The 19,128-nt window shown below is 41.2% G+C and overlaps 1 protein-coding gene across 1 annotated transcript in view; it reads right to left on the bottom strand.

Moving 5' to 3' along the window:
* CACNA1G (calcium voltage-gated channel subunit alpha1 G) overlaps positions 1-19,128 on the bottom strand; it is a 216,038-nt gene that overhangs the window by 79,153 nt on the left and 117,757 nt on the right. Inside the window, exons 16-18 of the mRNA XM_063293237.1 lie at positions 13,368-13,468; positions 9,974-10,097; positions 2,661-2,729 (exon numbers count right to left, since the gene is read on the bottom strand). Of these exons, the coding sequence (XP_063149307.1) occupies positions 2,661-2,729; positions 9,974-10,097; positions 13,368-13,468 (294 nt within the window). The remainder of the gene's footprint in view (positions 1-2,660; positions 2,730-9,973; positions 10,098-13,367; positions 13,469-19,128) is intronic.

Genomic DNA, 19,128 nt, shown 5'->3' with positions numbered 1-19,128 from the left:
ACCTGCTGTTGGTTGTCTGCTACTGTGATGGTGACTGGTTCCTGTTCTGGGGGAGTGCTGTGGTCTGCTCTCAGCTCCTGCAGCCACTTTGCACTGGTGTTATGTGTCTTCTCTTTCTCCCATATGTTCTTCCAGTACTGTTCAGTTTCTGCTGTTGGTGGCTCTGCTGTTACTGTGTTGCTGCACTGCAGTTGGGAGTACACCTTGGATGGTTCTTTGGAGAACAAGGCATTTATCTTCTTGGCCTCTGCTTCTCTGCATCTCCTTAGCATGGCAGCCAGTGCTGTGAGCCTTTGTTTAGCAGTCTCCAGGGCTTCAGATGGAGTCAGGCCCTTGTATTTTTTCAGTAGCTGAGTTTTATCCTTAATCTCCACACCCTTCTGTAGTTCCATCAGCTGACTAACTTCTCTCCAAGTTGCCTTGATCTTAGCCTCCAACCTCATTTTTCAGGGGGGGTATGTAATGCTGTTCTTCTTGATTGTGTAGCCAAGCATCTCCAGGATTACAGCAGCTGTAGCATATACCAGTTCATTGGTTTGAGTTATGGTGGTAGTAGGGATTGTCATGAGGGCTCTAATGGCATCTTCTATCCGATGGTACTTCTCCACTGAGCCTTGGTAACTGGTCTTGAGGGTTGACTGTAGCTAGCTTGTCCATGATCTTATGCCTCATATTGGCTGCTGTGCTCTGTAATGGAGTGGGTGGCCATGACGTTCCAGCTTCAGGTGTTGGCTGCACCTCCAGTTGTTCTTCTGGGTCTTCTTGAGTCCTGGATGTAATGTGTAGTTGGTCTATCTCAAGTTGTGAGAGCTGCTGCTTCTTCACTACGTTGAAGCGTTGGGTGACTAGCTGTTTCTCAGTTAGTGGGGATGTAGGTCTTCTGTCCATCCATAGTTACCTCATATGTTTCATATCTCCCCTCTCATTAGGTCTGCTGTTGTAGTAGCATTCCATCAGTTCCAGGTTCTCTTGTCTCGTCCATGTATGGTTTGTGTATGTGTATGTGTGCGTATGTGTGTGTGTGTGTGTGTGTATATTTGCCATCTCAAGAAAACATCAGCTACTGTATATTACAATCTTAATCCAGAATTGGTGTTATTTTACTTGGAGAGATTCACCTCCAGACTCAGTTTCAGAAACTGAGACAGGCTTTTCTGAGAATTATTGTCTGAGTTTAAATGAATAGGTACAGCTGCCATGTCTCCAAGTCCCTCTGTAACTAAGCTCAAATGGCTGGAATAAGAGATGGGATAGATGAGGCAAAGAGATTCCCATTTACTGCTGTCTACATCTCTCTCTTCTGCTTATTCCTTGCCTGCCATAAATAATATAATGCAAATCCTCTGGGCAAGTAATTTTCTTATTTAAATCTATCATGATAACATCATGCACCCTGTTGGTATCAAAGTAGGTATAGTTGTAGAAATGATGATACTGTGATGAGGCACTTTATAAAACAGTATATGTTTGATATTCTTTCTATAATGTCCACACTTGAAAGATCAGTTTAATTTTAGGTGTGCACTTAAGTTCTGGGAAGAATATGGAGTATATACACTTTGGGTGTGATGGCTGAAAGTGAAGAGGAACTGAGGAGCCTTATGATGAAGGTGAAAGAAGAAAGTGCAAAAGCTGGCTTGCAGCTAAACCTCAACAAAACCAAGATTATGGAAATCAGCTTGACTGATAACTGGCAAATAGAGGGAGAAAACGTAGATGCAGTGAAATACTTTGTATTTCTAGGTGCAAAGATTACTGCAGGTGCTGACTGCAGTCAGGAAATCAGAAGACGCTTAATCCTTGGGAGAAGAGCAATGCCAAATCTCGATAAAATAGTTAAGAGCAGAGACATCACACTGACAACAAAGGCCCGCATAGTTAAAGCAATGGTGTTCCCTGTAGTAACATATGGCTGTGAGAGCTGGACCATAAGGAAGGCTGAGAGAAGGAAGATCGATGCTTTTGAACTGTGGTGTTGGAGGAAAATTCTGAGAGTGCCTTGGACTGCAAGAAGATCAAACCGGTCCATCCTCCAGGAAATAAAGCCAGACTGCTCACTTGAGGGAATGATATTAAAGGCAAAACTGAAATACTTTGGCCACATAATGAGAAGACAGGACACCCTGGAGAAGATGCTGATGCTAGGGAGAGTGGAGGGCAAAAGGAAGAGGGGCCGACCAAGGGCAAGGTGGATGGATGATATTCTAGAGGTGACGGACTCGTCCCTGGGGGAACTGGGGGTGTTGACGACCGACAGGAAGCTCTGGCATGGGCTGGTCCATGAAGTCACGAAGAGTCGGAAGCGACTGAACAAATAAACAACAACAACACTTTTGGTGAAAAGAAGTATTTTCTTATTGGAATCTTTCATTTGCACTCTTGCAGATGCAGTGTACAGAATAATCTACAACCTACACTGACATTAAAAGCACAGAAATAATTTACCTTATTATAAAACAAATTGCAATTCACCAGTAAAAACATGAGTCTAGCATATAACCCTGGGAATATGGGCCAAGCGCTCACTGATGCTTATGAGTTTCAATCACACACAAGGCTTTCACATGTACCTGGGAAAATCCATGTTCATACTGACATACAATGTGGATAGGTGGGATAAATTCAGTGGCAGTGAAGTTGCATAAGGTTGGATTATTTACCTTTATGGTCATTTCAGCCAAGAAGATTGCTGTGAAAATATAGTTGGAGAGAGTGAGGAAAATCCGTTCCTGTTGAGAGAGAGAGAGAGATGGAGAGAGAGAGAGAGATGAAATTTAACGATCTTACTTATCGAACTCCAGGAAACAACACCCCAAATACGTACAAGGTCAGACTTTTCCTTTTCTAATCCTTTATCTCTCTTAGCACCCTGGACAGCTGCCAGATGTTGGGATGGGGTAGAGCTCCTTATTTTTATAATTTCCTGCCTTGCTCCTGTTGTGAACTGTGATGTCATTCTAGCTGTCCCGAGAAATTCAGCATACATAGAGGGACGTACAAGAAAGTGGAAGGCGTAAACACAATATCATCCTTTCTAATCTTACGGGACGGGAAGAAACAACTCTTGAAAACTTAGGCCTTACCCTGCTATATGTCACGGTGCAACTGATGTGGACCCTACTTTCTCCTGTGCTGACTGTGTGGGCCAAGAAGGATAATAATAATTTCCAGATTCACATTAATTAAGATGAACAAGCACCGTTCTTTTGACTAAAGTCAAATGTGTTTTCTACCTTTATTCAAAAGCAGAGGGAGGTTCAGAAATACTACTGTAGTGAGAATCCTTGCCAATGTTGCTCCTTTTATCAGTAAATAAAAGAACAATAGTACTATATTAATTTACAAACTGCATGGGAATTATACAGCTGAAGCAAAAATATAAGCAGATGCAATGTGAGTTTCAAAACAATTATATATCTGTTTAGCTAGTTCTGAACAGGAGGCCAAACCCTTCTCTATTCCAGCAACCCACCCTAAGAGAACAGCTGCCTTTCACCTTGAAATAAGTTTTATATTTACCTCTTAATTACCTCACTATTAGTGTGTGATTAGCTCCACTCAAGATTTTCAGTTTTTCAGGAGGAAAGCAGCACCAAAAGCTATTTATGACACAAGGAATAGCTTGATTGTACAGGTGGTGAGCTTCCAATTAGTATAACTTTTACATTGCACATTGCTATAAATATGCAAGGTTTCTTACAATACATCTGCCAAATTCATTATCATAGTAATCTCTCTCTCGTTATTCTTCCCATTTTACTGAAATGAAGAGCCAAAGACATCCTGATAATCCACAGTTCATCCCAGAGGTAAGGAATCTGGTGTCTTTGTACTATTTTGAATGATAATGCCCATAATTCCTGCTGGCCTGGGATTATGGACATTGTAGTCCATAATGTATGGAGGGCATCAGATTGGCTACCTTAACCAAAATTATTAGCTGCCTTGAAATCTTCTGGACATTACTATGGATAAATTGAATGGCTCTAACAACACAAGTTAACAAAAGTAATTAAAACCATACTTCCTAATCTTTAAATAAATTGTGCTTTAGACCAGTGTTTCTCGAACTTGGCAACTTGAAGAAGTGTGGACTTCAACTCCCAGAATTCCCCAGCCACATGCTGGTTGGGGAATTCTGGGAGTTGAAGTCCACACTTCTTCAAGTTGCCAAGTTTGAGAAACACTGCTTTAGACTAACCCTTTTGCAATCTCAATTCATGCCAGAAGAAATAAGGAGGACACTAAAAAAATGTTCTACTGAAAATAGAAAAGGATTCTCAGAAGAGATTTTACTTTGCTTAGGGGAGTGTCCCACCCCACCCCCTTCCCCCTGCAGTGATAGGCTGGTTGATTTGAGATAGCTTAAGACAGTTAAACAATCCACATCCCTGGAAAGCAGAAGAACAATGATTCAGGACAATGGAATTTCAAATAATATCAGTTTGGTTTCAATGCAAGAACAGAATCATAAGAAGAAGTTGATGCACAACCCGGCTCCTTTAAATAGCTCCATTTGCAAGCTCTCTTTAGAGGATTTCTACTATCCTCTACCAGCCTAGAATTCAGATCCAGCTTCTCTCTTATCTCACTAGTGCTAGTCGTTTCCTGTACATCAATGGTTGCTTATTCCTAACTCTCCCTGTTTGTTTACATCTGTAACTTGTCTTTTGTTCTGTGCCAAGCCACAATGTTTGTCCTGATCTCAGTATCGGTGGCAATTCTTTCTCCATCCAATCATCTTGGCTCTCACTTAATCCTCTTGATTTTGGACTTCATCACTATTCCAATCACCTGCAGAGTGAACTACTCCTGCTTTAGTTCACGGTCTTTTACACCTGCCCATATTCATCTTTATCTCTTTAGCTTTTGCCTCTAAATCTAGGTCTTGCTCAGGATTGGGGATAATTCTCAGAAATCAAATATATTCATTCGAGATCACAGCATGCTTACATGCTGCATGTCTCCTTGAGAATCTACATCACTGGTATTCTGTATTGACTGGTATCATTTTGAAAATCCAGAACCAATGCAATTAAAAGACTATTTCTAGACCAACACAACTTTTCTTGCTCCTTGGCAGTTCCTATAGGAGAACAATGGCTGACTGAATTCACCCAATCTAGACAGCGGGCAGTTGTTGCTAATTTTAAAATGTGTGCACCAGTACCCCAATAACTTCCTTAACAATGTGCAATTGGGGCTATAGAGAGAAAAATAGGTATTTTAAAGTTAATAATGACTGTTAGCTTAAAAATGTCCCACCTAAATTTCTCATGTAAGATTTGTTATAAAAGTCAGGTCAGGGCAATTGTAAGTTTGTCTGGAGTCCTTGGTGGTCTCTGAGCCTTGCTGTTTTCTTGCAAATGTTTCATTGCCAGACTAGGCAACATCTTCAATGCAGTTCAGTGCACTCCGCCGTACCCAGGACTTTATCATCTTAGGTTCTGGATGGGGTTGCACTGCCCCAGACAGACCTGGTGTGTAACTTGGGGGTCCTCGTGGACTCACAGCTCCTGCTCGAAGAGCAGGTGGCAGCCATGGCCAGGAGGGCCTTTGCACAGCTGCATGTTATACACCAGTTACGCCCTTTCCTGGATTGGGAGGCCCTTCGGACAGTCACTCATGCCCTTGTTATCTCCCATATAGACTATTGCAATGCACTCTACATGGGGCTACCCTTGAAGTGTATCCAGAAGCTACAGCTGGTGCAAAATGCGGCCACGTGGGCTATTTTTGGTGCCCCTAGAAGGTTGCATATAACACCTTTGCTTTGCGAGCTGCACTGGATACCAGTTTGCTTCCGGGTCCAATTCAAGGTGTTGGTTATCACCTTTAAAGCCCTACATGGCATGGGACCGGGTTACTGAGGGACCACCTCTTCCCCGCTTCATCAGCCCATCCCTCCCGGTCATGCAGAGAGGGCATGCTGCAGACCCCGTCTGCAAGAGAATTCCATCTGGCGGGGTCCAGGAGGTGAGCCTTCTCTGCAGTAGCACCCGCCCTTTGGAACTTCTTGCCCCCGGAGGTGAGATTAGCCCCATCGCTCCTAGCGTTCCGGAGGGAATTGAAGACCTGGCTCTGCCATCGGGCTTGGGGCAGGGAGGAGAATAATCATACTTGGGGTTGGCTAGTGCCTTGAAGTGCCCCTCCTACTCAAGGACTGAATGAGACCACGGCCATCGGGATTTTATTACACTTGGTAGTTTTTAAAATTGTTTTTAGTCTATATTTTTTATTGGAATTTTATTGTATAGTTATTGTTTTATGCTGTAAACTGCCCAGAGTCCCTCCGTTCAGAGGAGATGGGCGGTGACAAATTTGATAGATAGATAGATAGATAGATAGATAAAACAAGGCTCAGAGAGCACCAAGGACTCCACAGTTCAACCCTGAGCTACAAATATTTTCCATCGATGAGTTTCTTTCTCATGCTTTCCTATTTTCCTGAACTGAGCTCTTATTTGGCTAATGAACAGCATGCTGAACATATGTGCTAGTTAATACAAGTTCTGCAAGCAAATGCAAAAGGAAAGATGAAGCAGAACCTTAAATTTCTCTCATGCCATGTGGCTCACAAAGAGACAGGCAACCTCCTGGGGATAAAGATACAATTCAATATTTCTTAGGGATAAGAGGACTGCATTGCATTGAGCAATGACACCAAGTCAGGCTGGGCTTTTCTATCTTTTTCTGTTTGGGGGGAAGTTCCTTTATTTATTCTACAGCATTACACCTATTTTACAATAACAATTTTCATGTATTTCTGTTTCAAACCATCAGGCAATTACAGTATACCATCAAGTTTCAGCAATGAAGCTGCTGACATCTGGCAGCATGGAAGGGGAGATCTCCAAGAGGAGAGTTCAGGGTATAATCTCAAGCTAAGCTTTTAGTCAGAGATGGAAAATCTACAGCCATTGATGGCTTTTAGCCTAACTCTAGCTCAGAAGCCTTTTCCAAAAAATTAGTGCAGGTGCCCAGCAAGAGTTGTCAGCCCTTAAGCAATATGCAGGGCAAGAAAGAAGAGTTCAGAGGGTAGGAAGTAGAGGGAGGGGGAGAGAGAAAGAAAGAGTAGGGATGTCCCTTGCTAGACTATCCCCGAAAGGCATGACACTGTCAACAAAAAAAGTGTCCCACCCTTGATATAGGGTTAGGCAACAACTCAAATTAAGTTGCTAAGCTACGAAGGCATGTTTTTAGAAATCAATGAAACATCTTTCTGCTAGAAATGGTCTATAGTACAGCCGACAACAGTATGGGTCAACAGCAAAGGATTCAAGACCCTGAATACATACATTTGTATTGAAAAACAAGTTCCATTCATTGCAAGAAGGCTTACTCTTAAGCAAGCAAGCATAACATTTTTTAACCTTATTGTGCCTGCTTCTAAGAACTAACTGCAAATAATTCCATTTTAATACACTGCTCCCAGTTGGAAAAGCAGTTTGAACTATTGGTATCAAGAGTTAGAGTACTTCTCCACAAAGCAGAGTGAGCATAAGGACGCAGCACAGTTTCTTAAACATTGCTCAGTCAGTTTATTTAAACAATCTATAGACCACAACAAAATCACAGTATTATTTTAAAATATCCAAGATTATAAAACTGTCTTAATCATAATACTCAGTGACCCTATATAAATTAAAATCAAATTGCTTCCTTATCCTAATAGCACCAGTTAGAAACTTTGTGACTACTAAAATCTGACTGACTGACTAAACATTGCTCATGGTTGTACCTTCATGGTTAATGTTAATAATAATAATAACAACAACACCTCTAAAATCTATTTCTTCAAGGTTTGAATCCTTGCAGAAAACTGCCTACTCCAGATAAACTTATTACCTGTACCCATTCTTGTTACTAGCTCTACAACTTAAGCTCAAAAAGCAGAAATTTTAGTGGCTGGTTCTCTACATATAAAGCATTTCAGCAGCTGACACTGATGTTTCACTTGCAAATTTCAAAGGACCCCAGAGTACCACAATAACCACTCATTCAACTTGCCAAATCTGCATTTAACATCAGTTTTTCTTTATTCATAAACACCCAACTACCATATGTTGTCTGAGATGAACACATTTTCTCTCTGTGCATGTTTTGCCTATTACTAAATATGCACCCCTAAGCAAACTTACAAGGAAGTAAGCCCCACTGAACTTAGTGGGGCATATGTCCAAGTAAACATGCATTTCTAGGCAACAATAAACTGAAAATCACAGAATAATCAGATTAATGAGTGCTATCCAGTTGTTCCTTGACTGATAGACCACTTGGAAGATCTGGCTTGGAAAAGAAATTATGCAAATCTAGCAAAACAAACCTGACAGAGAACTAAAATAAAGTCTTTGTTCATCTCAGAATTGAGATGGAGACAAGTGAAGAAAAAGAATGGAAAAAAGGAATCATCCCTTCTTTCTCTTCCCTTGACACACTGGAATGCCAGTGCCGACAAAGAACCAAAAACCAGCATTATACCAAGAAAGAGGGAAAAAAGGGTTTTTCATATTTATTGAAGAAAATTATGACAGATGGCATCATTATATCAAATAAACTATTTCTGCTCTGAGAAAAAGGATGTACCCCCCTCCCTCTGCCAAAGAAGAGGAAACCTTGATGCCTTCAACATACGGATGCTGCTCTTAGATACAGCAAAGTGGAATCAAGATAATTTTGGCCAGGGCAAAAGCAAGTATAGTGAAAACCCTTCCTTCTTTTCCGCTGTTGGGAAAGGAGCATTGCTTGCTGGAATTAATAACACACACACTTAAAAGCCACCCCCACCGTTACCCCAAACCAGACAATTACAAACAGATGAGCCCTGATCTTCATTTGTAGCCAACACCCCTAGTCTAACGGCAGGGAGTGAAAACAGCACTCACAATAGAATTTCCACTTAAATCTCACTTGGAGGCTAGCTGTGCATCCATAATGGACAGATGCACAACTAAGATGCTAGGGCGCAATGGCTGATCAACAAATTCCGCCAGGACGGGGACTGAAGCCGGTTTTGCCACTGAATTGAATATTGTTGCTTGGATTTAGCTGGAGAGCCTACTTAGCAAGTCAAGATACTGATGTTGCTTGGATACTAGCACTGCCTGCATGCTTGCTTCTCTGACCCCATAATACCTGCTTAAAGCTCTGTATTTGCAAGGGGAAAAAAATGCCAGGTTCACATCAGGTTTAAATCTCTAACCCTCTCTATTCTCCTAAAGAAGATAAGGGTATCTGAACTCACTTCTTTATCAGCTGTATTGGATTATGCATCCTATGCAGTTTCCAAGAAAAAACTTGCATGTTGCACTTTGGGTTGAAAAGACAATGTATACTTTTCCCTGTAAATGTGTCTGTATGTTTTTGAGTCAGTGTTGACTCCTGGCAACTGTCTGGACAAGTCCCTGCAGTTTTCTTGGCAAGGTTTTTCAGAAGTGGTTTGCCATTGCCTGCTGCCTAGGGCTGAGAGAGAGTGTCTGGCTCAAGGTCACCAAGCTGGCTTTGTGCCTAAGGTGGGACTAGAACTCATGGTCTCCTGGTTTCTAGCTTGATGCCTTAATCACTACACCAAACTACACCTTTAAGTATTTGTACACTAATCCTTCTTATTGTATTATTTTAAAAGCACAGGCCTATACATCCCATATTTCTAAAAACTATAAGAAACTTGCAACTCAATGGGATAAGGGAGGCAGGGTGATCAAGCCTTGATAGTAATCAAACAGAAAAGGTATGCTGAGACAGCTGCCACATACATCTGCTCCAATCTTTTGCCTGGACTATCTCTTAGTACACATCAGAGTAATTTAATTTCACTCCATTTATTCCCTTTCATGCCCTCTGAATTCCACCTCCTGTTGATAAAAGAAACCAATAGAAAGAACAAATATTGATAAAAGTCCCACATAAACACAGCGTGCACAACAAGATGGCTACATTAATTGGGAGGTGATGCAGTTTAGTGACTACTCACAGCACTGAGGGGCTCAATTTTAGGACGCTCCATTGCGATGGTGATACAGTTCAGAAAAATTATAACCAAGACAATGTGATCAAACATCTTGTGGGAAATGATTTTATTGCATATCAGACGGAATCTAAAGGAAAGAGGAAGAGAAGTCACTGGAAGCTGCTGTAAAATGAAATCTGTCCAAAACAGAGAAACAATCATCTTCTTCTCCTATTCATATCTGACTACCTTTTCTTTCCCATTAGAAAAAAGCTGCGGCTACAATTAATAGTTTGGAAACAGAACTTTCCAGACAGGGACAATTCTTATCTGTCCATGTCCTCCCCTGCTACCTCCTCCACACAAATTGTCTAAAGAAAATCATAACTTCAAAATTGCTCTTGATATGCGGTACCTCATGTTTCCCAAATTGTGTAACCTACTCCTCGCATGTCATGAGGAATGAATGAATGAATGAATGACTCTTATGGGTTAAAATAAGCATATGGAAAGCAGGCTGCCCAGTGTTCTCTACATGATTCACCATTCTGGCCTAGCTTCCTTGCAGTTGGACTCCACTGGAGGCTGGGGGCAGATAATTAGTTTCTTCTGGGGTTTTGCCTTGGATCTACTGGAATCATTCATCCACTCCTGATGGGCAACATGGTTCTTTTATATAAGATGCTGCCCACTATGGTTCATCACAAGCCATCAGTTCTTGCTTGCCATCTTGCAGTTAAAGGCATGGGTAGGAAGGGTGTCATTAGATTCAACCACTGGCAAAGATCCAGAGTCTTTCAGCCCATATTCATCACTATCCTGACCTTCAAAAAATTATGAAAAGGTGCTGGACATAATTATAGTTTTCTTTTGCAAATAACCTAGAGGAAGGCAGGCAGGCAGGAAGGAAAGAAAAGTACTTTGGTCAAAAGTGGGGAAGGGAGGAGAAACAATAAAGAGTGAATATTCTGGGAGAAGGAGAAAAGGAAGAGTGGTTAGACAGGGAAACAAGAGGGAACTGGAGGATGGAGAACTCAAAACTCAAAGATCTTGACCAGCCTTCCCTTTAACGCTGGCAGAACTAGATGATCAGATTAATCACACTTATAAAAAGATGGGGAAGGGATTTGATCCTTAGAGGAAGAATATTCTCACTTGTTTTAAGAGTGAGCCACTCTTGAAACTGTTGGCAATATTTGATGAGAATTCTGAGAACAGAGTCTCAACACATTGGGAGGGAAACAGGTTGAAAAAGGCCAAATTAAAGCTTTGATTAAAGTTCCTTTTTCCCTAGTAGCCTATAAAGTTAAACCAGCCCTGCTCAAGCTGGTGTCTTCCAGATGTGATGGGACTCATACTAACTTGGAATTCTGGGAGCTGTACTCCCAATACAGCTGGAAGACACCAGCTTGGCAAAAGCTGGGCTAAAAGAACTGGGGAAAAAGTCAGCGTCATAGCAACCTGGACAATTTTTTATGTGAGGCAAACAGCAACTTTGGGGAAGGAAACTACAACTAGGAAAATAGTCCCTACTCTCTCTCAGTATAGTTTATCCTAATTTGGGTCCACCTGCTTTAACTGGGGGTGGGGGTGGGAGTAATGGGTTACTCATTTAACTGGATCTTATATTTCTTTTAAATATAACATTTCATGAAGTCATAGGGCAATTTAGTGTTTCAAAAAATTGTTAAATTTGTATTACTTTGAGGCACATTGATGGAAGCCTCATGTGATGCAGGAATGTACCCTCCCCCGCGCAATACCTATGTAGTCCAAAGGGCATCAAAACACTTTAGAGTGATCTTGGGACACAGAATTGCTAAAGCTACTCTGTCAGAAATATTGTGCCCAATTTAATCTGACATTAGCTCATCATGAGGATATGTTTGGGATCCATTTGGTGTTAAGATTAATTTTTATGACTATATATATGTGTGTGAGACAGTGAGAGTGAGAGAGAAAGAGAGAGAGAGGAAGTGTGTATATTAACATAAAGTGAAATTCAAGCAGAAATTTTCAAAAAAGTATTTCTTCCCCAGGAAAAGTTTAAAATCTGTCTTTTGCTAAGTTTGGCTATAAGAAGAGAACATCTGTAGCTCAGGGCTGAGCTCCGGAGTCCTTGGTGCTCTCTGAGCTTGGTGGTTTGCTTGCAGATGTTTCGTTACCAGACTAGGCAACATCATCAGTGCAAGTGAGTGTGGGGTTTGCTCCCTGTTTATACACAATAGCTTGCCCTGCCAGTGTCGGTGGGGTGTGGTTTTCTCTTTGGTAGTACCTTGATTAGGGGATTGTCTTCTGCTTGTTTGCTTGTCTGGTGTTAATCCCTGCTTATCTGGGTGTTGGCTGCTGGAGAGGATGTGTCCTGGTCCTTTTTGTTTCCTTCTTAGCCTTTTCATTGTCTCTCTTGAATGGTGTGTAAATGTGGTTTATCTCTATGCATCTATTGATGGCTGATTTGTCTGAATGCCAAGCTTCCAGGAATTCCCTAGTATTTTTGCATTTAGCTTGGTCTAGGATGCTCACAGTTTCCCAGTTGAAACTATGGTTGAATCTGTAAGTTTGGTTATGTATACTTTGTCCATGTTGACTGCCTGCTGCTCTCCATGATTTCAGATAGGAATATTTCCAGCTCTAGCTAGAGATGCTTGGGATTGATTCTGTGCTTTTGCTAATACTTTGGACCAAATAATTAGTTCTGAAAACTCAGTTTCTACTGTCTGAAACTGGGAGGTTTTAGCAATAGACAAGTCCCCCAGGACCTGGAAAGTTTTTGATTCTTTCCAAAGTGTCATAGAAAAAGTAATGACTTTATATAGCAATACTAAATTACCTTCATATAATGTATTGATATCATTGGTGAGAGGTCTTTAGAAGAGAAGGGCAGGTTTGGCATGCTAAGCAAGGAATTTAGGGGCCATGGATGGTAGGTGAGATAAAAAGAGATAAGCAGCCAAGCAAAACTAGAAATAATTTACTAGTTGCTGCTGCTGCTGCTATGATATATTATTTCTATACTATGACATAACTGTCTGGAAAAATAGGTGCTTCTGTAACTTGGCAGCAGTTCTTCAGGATCATTCCTTCATCACTTCATAGCAGATGCTTCCTTAAACTGGAAATATCATAGATCCCAGTACTTTCTGCATGCCAATATGTGCCTTGTCACTGGGATATGGTTTTCCCCCTAAATCCTTCTTGGTCATGGTTTTCAGATTACAACATGTATTAATTGCCTTCTCAGAAGTGCTAGACACAGGCAGCCTCTGTGAATACCAGTTCCAACCTTTTAGCTGAGAAGGTCTGTTTGACCTTTTGGCCTCTGAGAGTTCTGCAGGAATTTTGTGATTGCTATGCTCTTCAAACATTAAGCCCAGCATGTTCCAGCACATTTCCACCAATTAAGCATGGGTTGCCTTACTTAGACTGAGGAGCAAAGATGTAGACAGACCAGGAATCTCTTTCCTTGCACCAGGAAGGGAGGCGTGCCCTTATCCAAGCCTTCATACGATCCTTTTTACTCTTAAAGAGAAAGAGAGAGAAAGAAAGTCATTGAGAAATCAGTCATGTGCTCATTCTACATTGAAAACCAGGATCTGAAAACCAGATGGCAGATTAGTGAAGAGTTCATATGGTTCTTTAATTTCCATTCTTCCCCCATCAGTCCTGAATACATTTTGCTGGCCTTCAGGTTGAAGATCATCTCTGAAAGGGATACCTAGGTTGTAAACCAAGGACAACAAACAAAAAACCATCTGTGTGGAGGTTCAGCTACTGCTGAGTTGCTCAGGCATAGATTAGAGCAAAGAAGACAGACAGGCTGCTCCACCGACAGAAGTAATATGAAGAAGGAGGTGGCTGGGGGACCAGCACAGGTTTAGAGAAATATATTGTATTGACGTGCACCACTGTGTACTGGACCTGCTTAAAAACCACTCCAACCTAGCAGCTGTACTATAAAAGAAATACACAAAGCTGTTTATAATGAACACAACTGTCACTCTGTCTCTTGAAGCAGCAAAACACAGTATGTTCAGACAGTATTCTGAAGCAAAAATGGGATAAAGCAAAAAGTTTGGAGAAAGAGGAGTAGCACAATCAGCAGCAACCATATTCTCAGGAGTTCCACTCTGTGATGTGGGATAAAATTGATGTGGCAAAGCTCCAACTATTTTCAGAAGGCTGGTCCACATGGTATATATTTTATCACTTGTGCATTCAGAAGCCACATAATATTTGAAGTCCTGGCTGAAAACAAGGTAGGGTCTTGGAATATGCCTCAAGAGTACTGGGCATCCATGAGATTTGTTGTGTGACTTTGGGCTGGTTGCTACCTTTCAATCCTTTATAGGATTGTTATGAGAACACAGTGGGGTAAATAAGGTGTCTCTCTTTCAGCTCCATACAGGGAAGGATCTATATGTAAAGTATGCATGCTCAACACCTTGTACATCTCAGCTACAGGCACAATGACAGAATTGTTGCTGCAGAAACAATTGCAGGTGACCACTGTGAATATAGTATCTTCCCCATGGCATATAATGAAGCAGCTTCCTTCACATTTACTGCCTGGGAAGTCCTGCAGTGTGGCCATCCACCATACCACATACTGTAGGTAAGGGAGTCCGTTCCTCCTCAAAATAGCATCACTCTGAAAAACAGGGTTACCCTGACAGGATGAAAAAACAAGTTATGTTTCCATATCACATTAAGCCACACATTTTGGAGTGGTGGTTTGCTTGAAAAGCCACAATGGCTTTGCCCCAAGAAAAAACAAGCCAGATTGTCTTCAGGGGTACGGGGTGGGTGAGGGGTGAGTGTAGGGTTTCTGCTGCTACCTGCATGGTCACAGAAGGAACTACTGGGATGATGTGTTAAAAAAATACTCCAAAATGAAAACTATTAAATTACTCTTTCACCTCAAAACGCTCTTTATATTATGAAGCCCAGCCTTCTGGTGTGCGCTCATACATGTGGCTCATTCAATACCTCTGGCAGAGTCTCAGGAGCCAAATGTAGCTGAATGAAAATATGTGATCTGGTTACAACTCCAAGGAGGGGTTTACAAAGGGGTATTCTCACAGACAGACATTGCCCAAAAGCATCAGAGAAAAAACTCCAACTAAGCTTGAATTTGCTCATGCTATTATATGGGTCAAGTCACTATGATGTAAAATCACAGTCTGCTAGAAAGCAAATTAAGCCAAGTGAGAAAAAACAAATCAAAGAAGTTCCCAAGATGGCAAATGCAAACTTAAAATTATAAAATTCTGAGCATTAAAATATTAGCCACAAGCTAGAAAACCATTCTTTGTTTCAGCTCTGAAAAGCCTGACAGCTCTCTTGTTGCTTATTATTCAGACCTCAGAGAGTACGCATTGTTTGAAGCAAATGATTACATTTAAAATTAAATATGTTTCTAGTCATTGGGAATTTATGAACAGATCACCAATTAAAGTCAGATCTATGGCCTGATCACATGATATTTCTCCCCAGCTGTCTACCACCTGCATGGTGGGGAAGCAGGATGTACCTGTTCCACACATTAAGATAGCAGTAGCTCAAGCTAGATAATTAGGCAAACAGGAAAAATCTTCTGTGCAATAAATTTTGGTCCTTACTGCTGCTGTGTGCAGAAATGCGATTTCTAATGAATGAATAGCAACTGCTCAATTATATAGATTGTATAAAAAGGGAATCTTCAGATTCTTTGTGGAATTCCACATTAAATCTGATCTCTAAGGATGATGATTCCAGTTACTTGATGCATGACAATTTGGGTTCAGTGCTTTCTGCATAGTCAAGTCTGGAATTTGCACTACTGGGATGCAACAGAATATTCAGTAAGCCTATCATGCACAGATAGACCTTTCCCTGCTGAAAGAGAGTCAGATGACTAGAAAGACAATAGTGTAAGGCCTTATGGTGGACAACAGCCAAAGTCAATGACTTGTATGATCAAAACATGTGCATAAGTTTTCCCTGGCAGGTGGATAAATCATTATTAGTAAGATACTGTGTATGTACACTAAATGCAAACAAACCCAGAATTAATTGCAATTCATGTATTTTGCTCTGGGGCCCTCAAAGCTGGAGGGACTTCATTAAAAAAAAATCTATGTTACAGCAGGACAAATCCCAATACAAAAATTCATACTGTACTGTGGTTATTTTAAAAGAAGGTCACTACTTTAAAAGTCAGGTTAAAGAATATGATTACATTCTCTCTCTCTTTTTCTCTCTCTCTCTCTCCTTGAACCATCTCCAGACAATACCAGAAGTCCCTGGGGCAGCTGCTATGTTTGGATACGTAGGTTAAACTAATAGAAATCATTTATTGATCAGTTCCATCTAATGAGATGGGAACTCCCTTTTTATGTAGATATTTAGATCTGTTGACCACACAGACTATAGAACAGATTTTGCATGTTTTTTCCCTTAACAATTTGATTTCCACCACCCAGTGCCTTTCAGTGATGGCAGATTTAAACTCTTATAATCTGGAAGCGTAATGGCTGGAGGGCATCAGATTGGAGAACACAGCTAGACTATAAGAAAGCAATTTACCTATATCCCAGTGATAGCTGTTTATCACAATACTGTTACTTATGTAGTATTTCACCACATAAACTTACTCCTATTCCTTTGTTTTTTCCTTACAAAGTCATTACTATTTAGGGACTTCTATAGCAGGAGATTGGTCCACTGCAAATACACATGAAAGTCATCAGGTGGGGGATGGCATGGACCATGACATCCTCACATACCAGGATCAGGAACAAAGCAAAACCCCCACAAATGAATCCCAACATTTCTTAAAAATAAGCAAAACTGTGATTCTTGTGGATACTTGGCAGTAAATACTATGAGTTTAATGGAACTGAACAGGTACATACAATCTGATTTGCCATGAGCTCAGAAAAGTACCTTATTAGCCCCAGATACTACTGTGATGAAAATGCGTGGGGGTGTACAGTGTTCTAGTACAAGAACACTACCTGTCCACCAAACTAAGAACAAACAGTTCAGATTACACTGATAAATATATCCTTGCTCTTTGCTTCTTTGCTCCATAACAAAATGTATATTTTGTTCAGTGACTAAATCCTTGGTTGCCATAGGGCATTGTTCAACTTCTGCCCTGCCCACAGAGGGCCTGCACCTACTGTGGAACACCTGATTCCCAAATGCCCATCAACTTAACAAGGCAAGATTATTTAAAGATGTTGGGGCCACATGAAGTTTTCGTCAGAAGGCTTCCCTGGGGACATCAAGAAATAACTATAGCTTGGTCTTGATAATTTTGTAATTGGAAAGGGTTCCAAACAGACCTTTTATTCAACGCATGACTTATTTTTTATCTGAAGACTCCATATAGTTAAGTTAAAATTAGTCAGTGGTCTAGAATGCCCTTTTATATTTTTTTTGGCCAATTTTAATGCCAGAGATACTGTAGTTGGGTGTATTTAATTTTTCCTAATCCAGCCATTAAAAGGCTAAATGAGATAACAAAGGCAGAGGGAGAACAATCCCATTTTCCACCTACCACTCTTCATTTGGTTTGTCTATAAGAGATGATGGAAATATATTCAGACAAATGTTTATTTATGACCAACATCTTGGTAGATGTTCAGATTCCCTATTTTGCATGTTTTTTAAAGCCCTTCAAGCTGAGCTCTCTCAACCTGGAGTTCTCTGGATGTATTGGACTACATGTTCTATCACTCATAAACAATAGTCACTGCCCGTGTTGGTTGGGGATTATAGACATTGGTATCCAACATATCTGAAAAACATCAAGTGGAACAAGAGTGCTGCAATGCAATTTGCGTTTCTCTCCCTATGAAGAGAAGAGAAGAGAAGACTAGAGGTGCTAGCTTGCTTACAATCAGCTTGATTGCTTCTAGAGTTCACATTATGTTCAAAGTGATGGCTCAATTATTTTATTCAAACCACATCTACTTCAGAAGACACACCTGGTCAGCATGAATAAAGATGCAGGAGAAGAAAACATAGCAATAAATACATTTGAGATAGTAAACATTATGAAGAGAATTTGCAATTTAGTAATGCAAGCCAAGCCCATGTAGTTCCAGACTGAATATACGTACCCCCAAAACCAACATTTGGCAGATGGTACATGTGCTTCAAATCTCGATAAAATAGTTAAGAGCAGAGACATCACACTGACAACAAAGGCCCACATAGTTAAAGCAATGGTGTTCCCTGTGAGAACACCACAGCCCTATGGCTGTGAGAGATGGACCATAAGGAAGGCTGAGAGAAGGAAGATAGATGCTTTTGAACTGTGGTGTTGGAGGAAAATTCTGAGAGTGCCTTGGACTGCAAGAAGATCAAACCAGTCCATCCTCCAGGAAATGAAGCCAGACTGCTCACTTGAGGGAATGATATTAAAGGCAAAACTAAAATACTTTGGCCACATAATGAGAAGACAGGACACCCTGGAGAAGATGCTGATGCTAGGGAGAGTGGAAGGCAAAAGGAAGAGGGGCCGACCAAGGGCAAGATGGATGGATGATATTCTAGAGGTGACGGACTCATCCCTGGGGGAGCTGGGGGTGTTGACAACCGACAGGAAGCTCTGGCGTGGGCTGGTCCATGAAGTCACAAAGAGTCGGAAACGACTAAACGAATAAACAACAACAAAACATGTGCTTCATTTCCTTTAATATCAACTGGGATTTTACTTATATGAGATCCACTTTGGTCTAGTGGCTAAGGCATCAGGCTAGAAACCAGGAGATCATGAGTTCTAGTCCTGCTTTAGGCACGAAGCCAGCTGGGTGACCTTGGGCCAGCCACTCTCTCTTAGCCCTAGGAAGCAGGCAATGGCAAACTAATTCTGAAAAACCTTGCCAAGAAAACTGCAAGGACTTGTCCAGGCAGTTGCCAGGAGTTAAAATCGACCCGAAGGGGCGTGCGCGTGCACACACACACACATTTTACTATACAGGTATTCCTCAGTTAATTATGGCAATTGGTCCTGGAATTGCTGTTGCTAAGCGATGCGGTTGTAAAGCATGATGTCACATGACTGCGCTACTTAGCGATGATATTTCTCAGTTGCTACTGTTAAGCAAGGACCACACGTGACCACAACTTCTGACTTCCTGCCAGCTTCCCATTAACTTTACCTGTGGGAAGCTGGCAGGGAACGTAAG

This window comes from Candoia aspera, chromosome 2 (assembly GCF_035149785.1).
Source record: "Candoia aspera isolate rCanAsp1 chromosome 2, rCanAsp1.hap2, whole genome shotgun sequence".
NCBI classification, from domain to species: Eukaryota; Metazoa; Chordata; class Lepidosauria; order Squamata; family Boidae; genus Candoia; species Candoia aspera.
The sequence above is the reverse complement of the archived record's forward strand: the minus strand, read 5'-3'. Positions and strand labels throughout refer to the sequence as shown.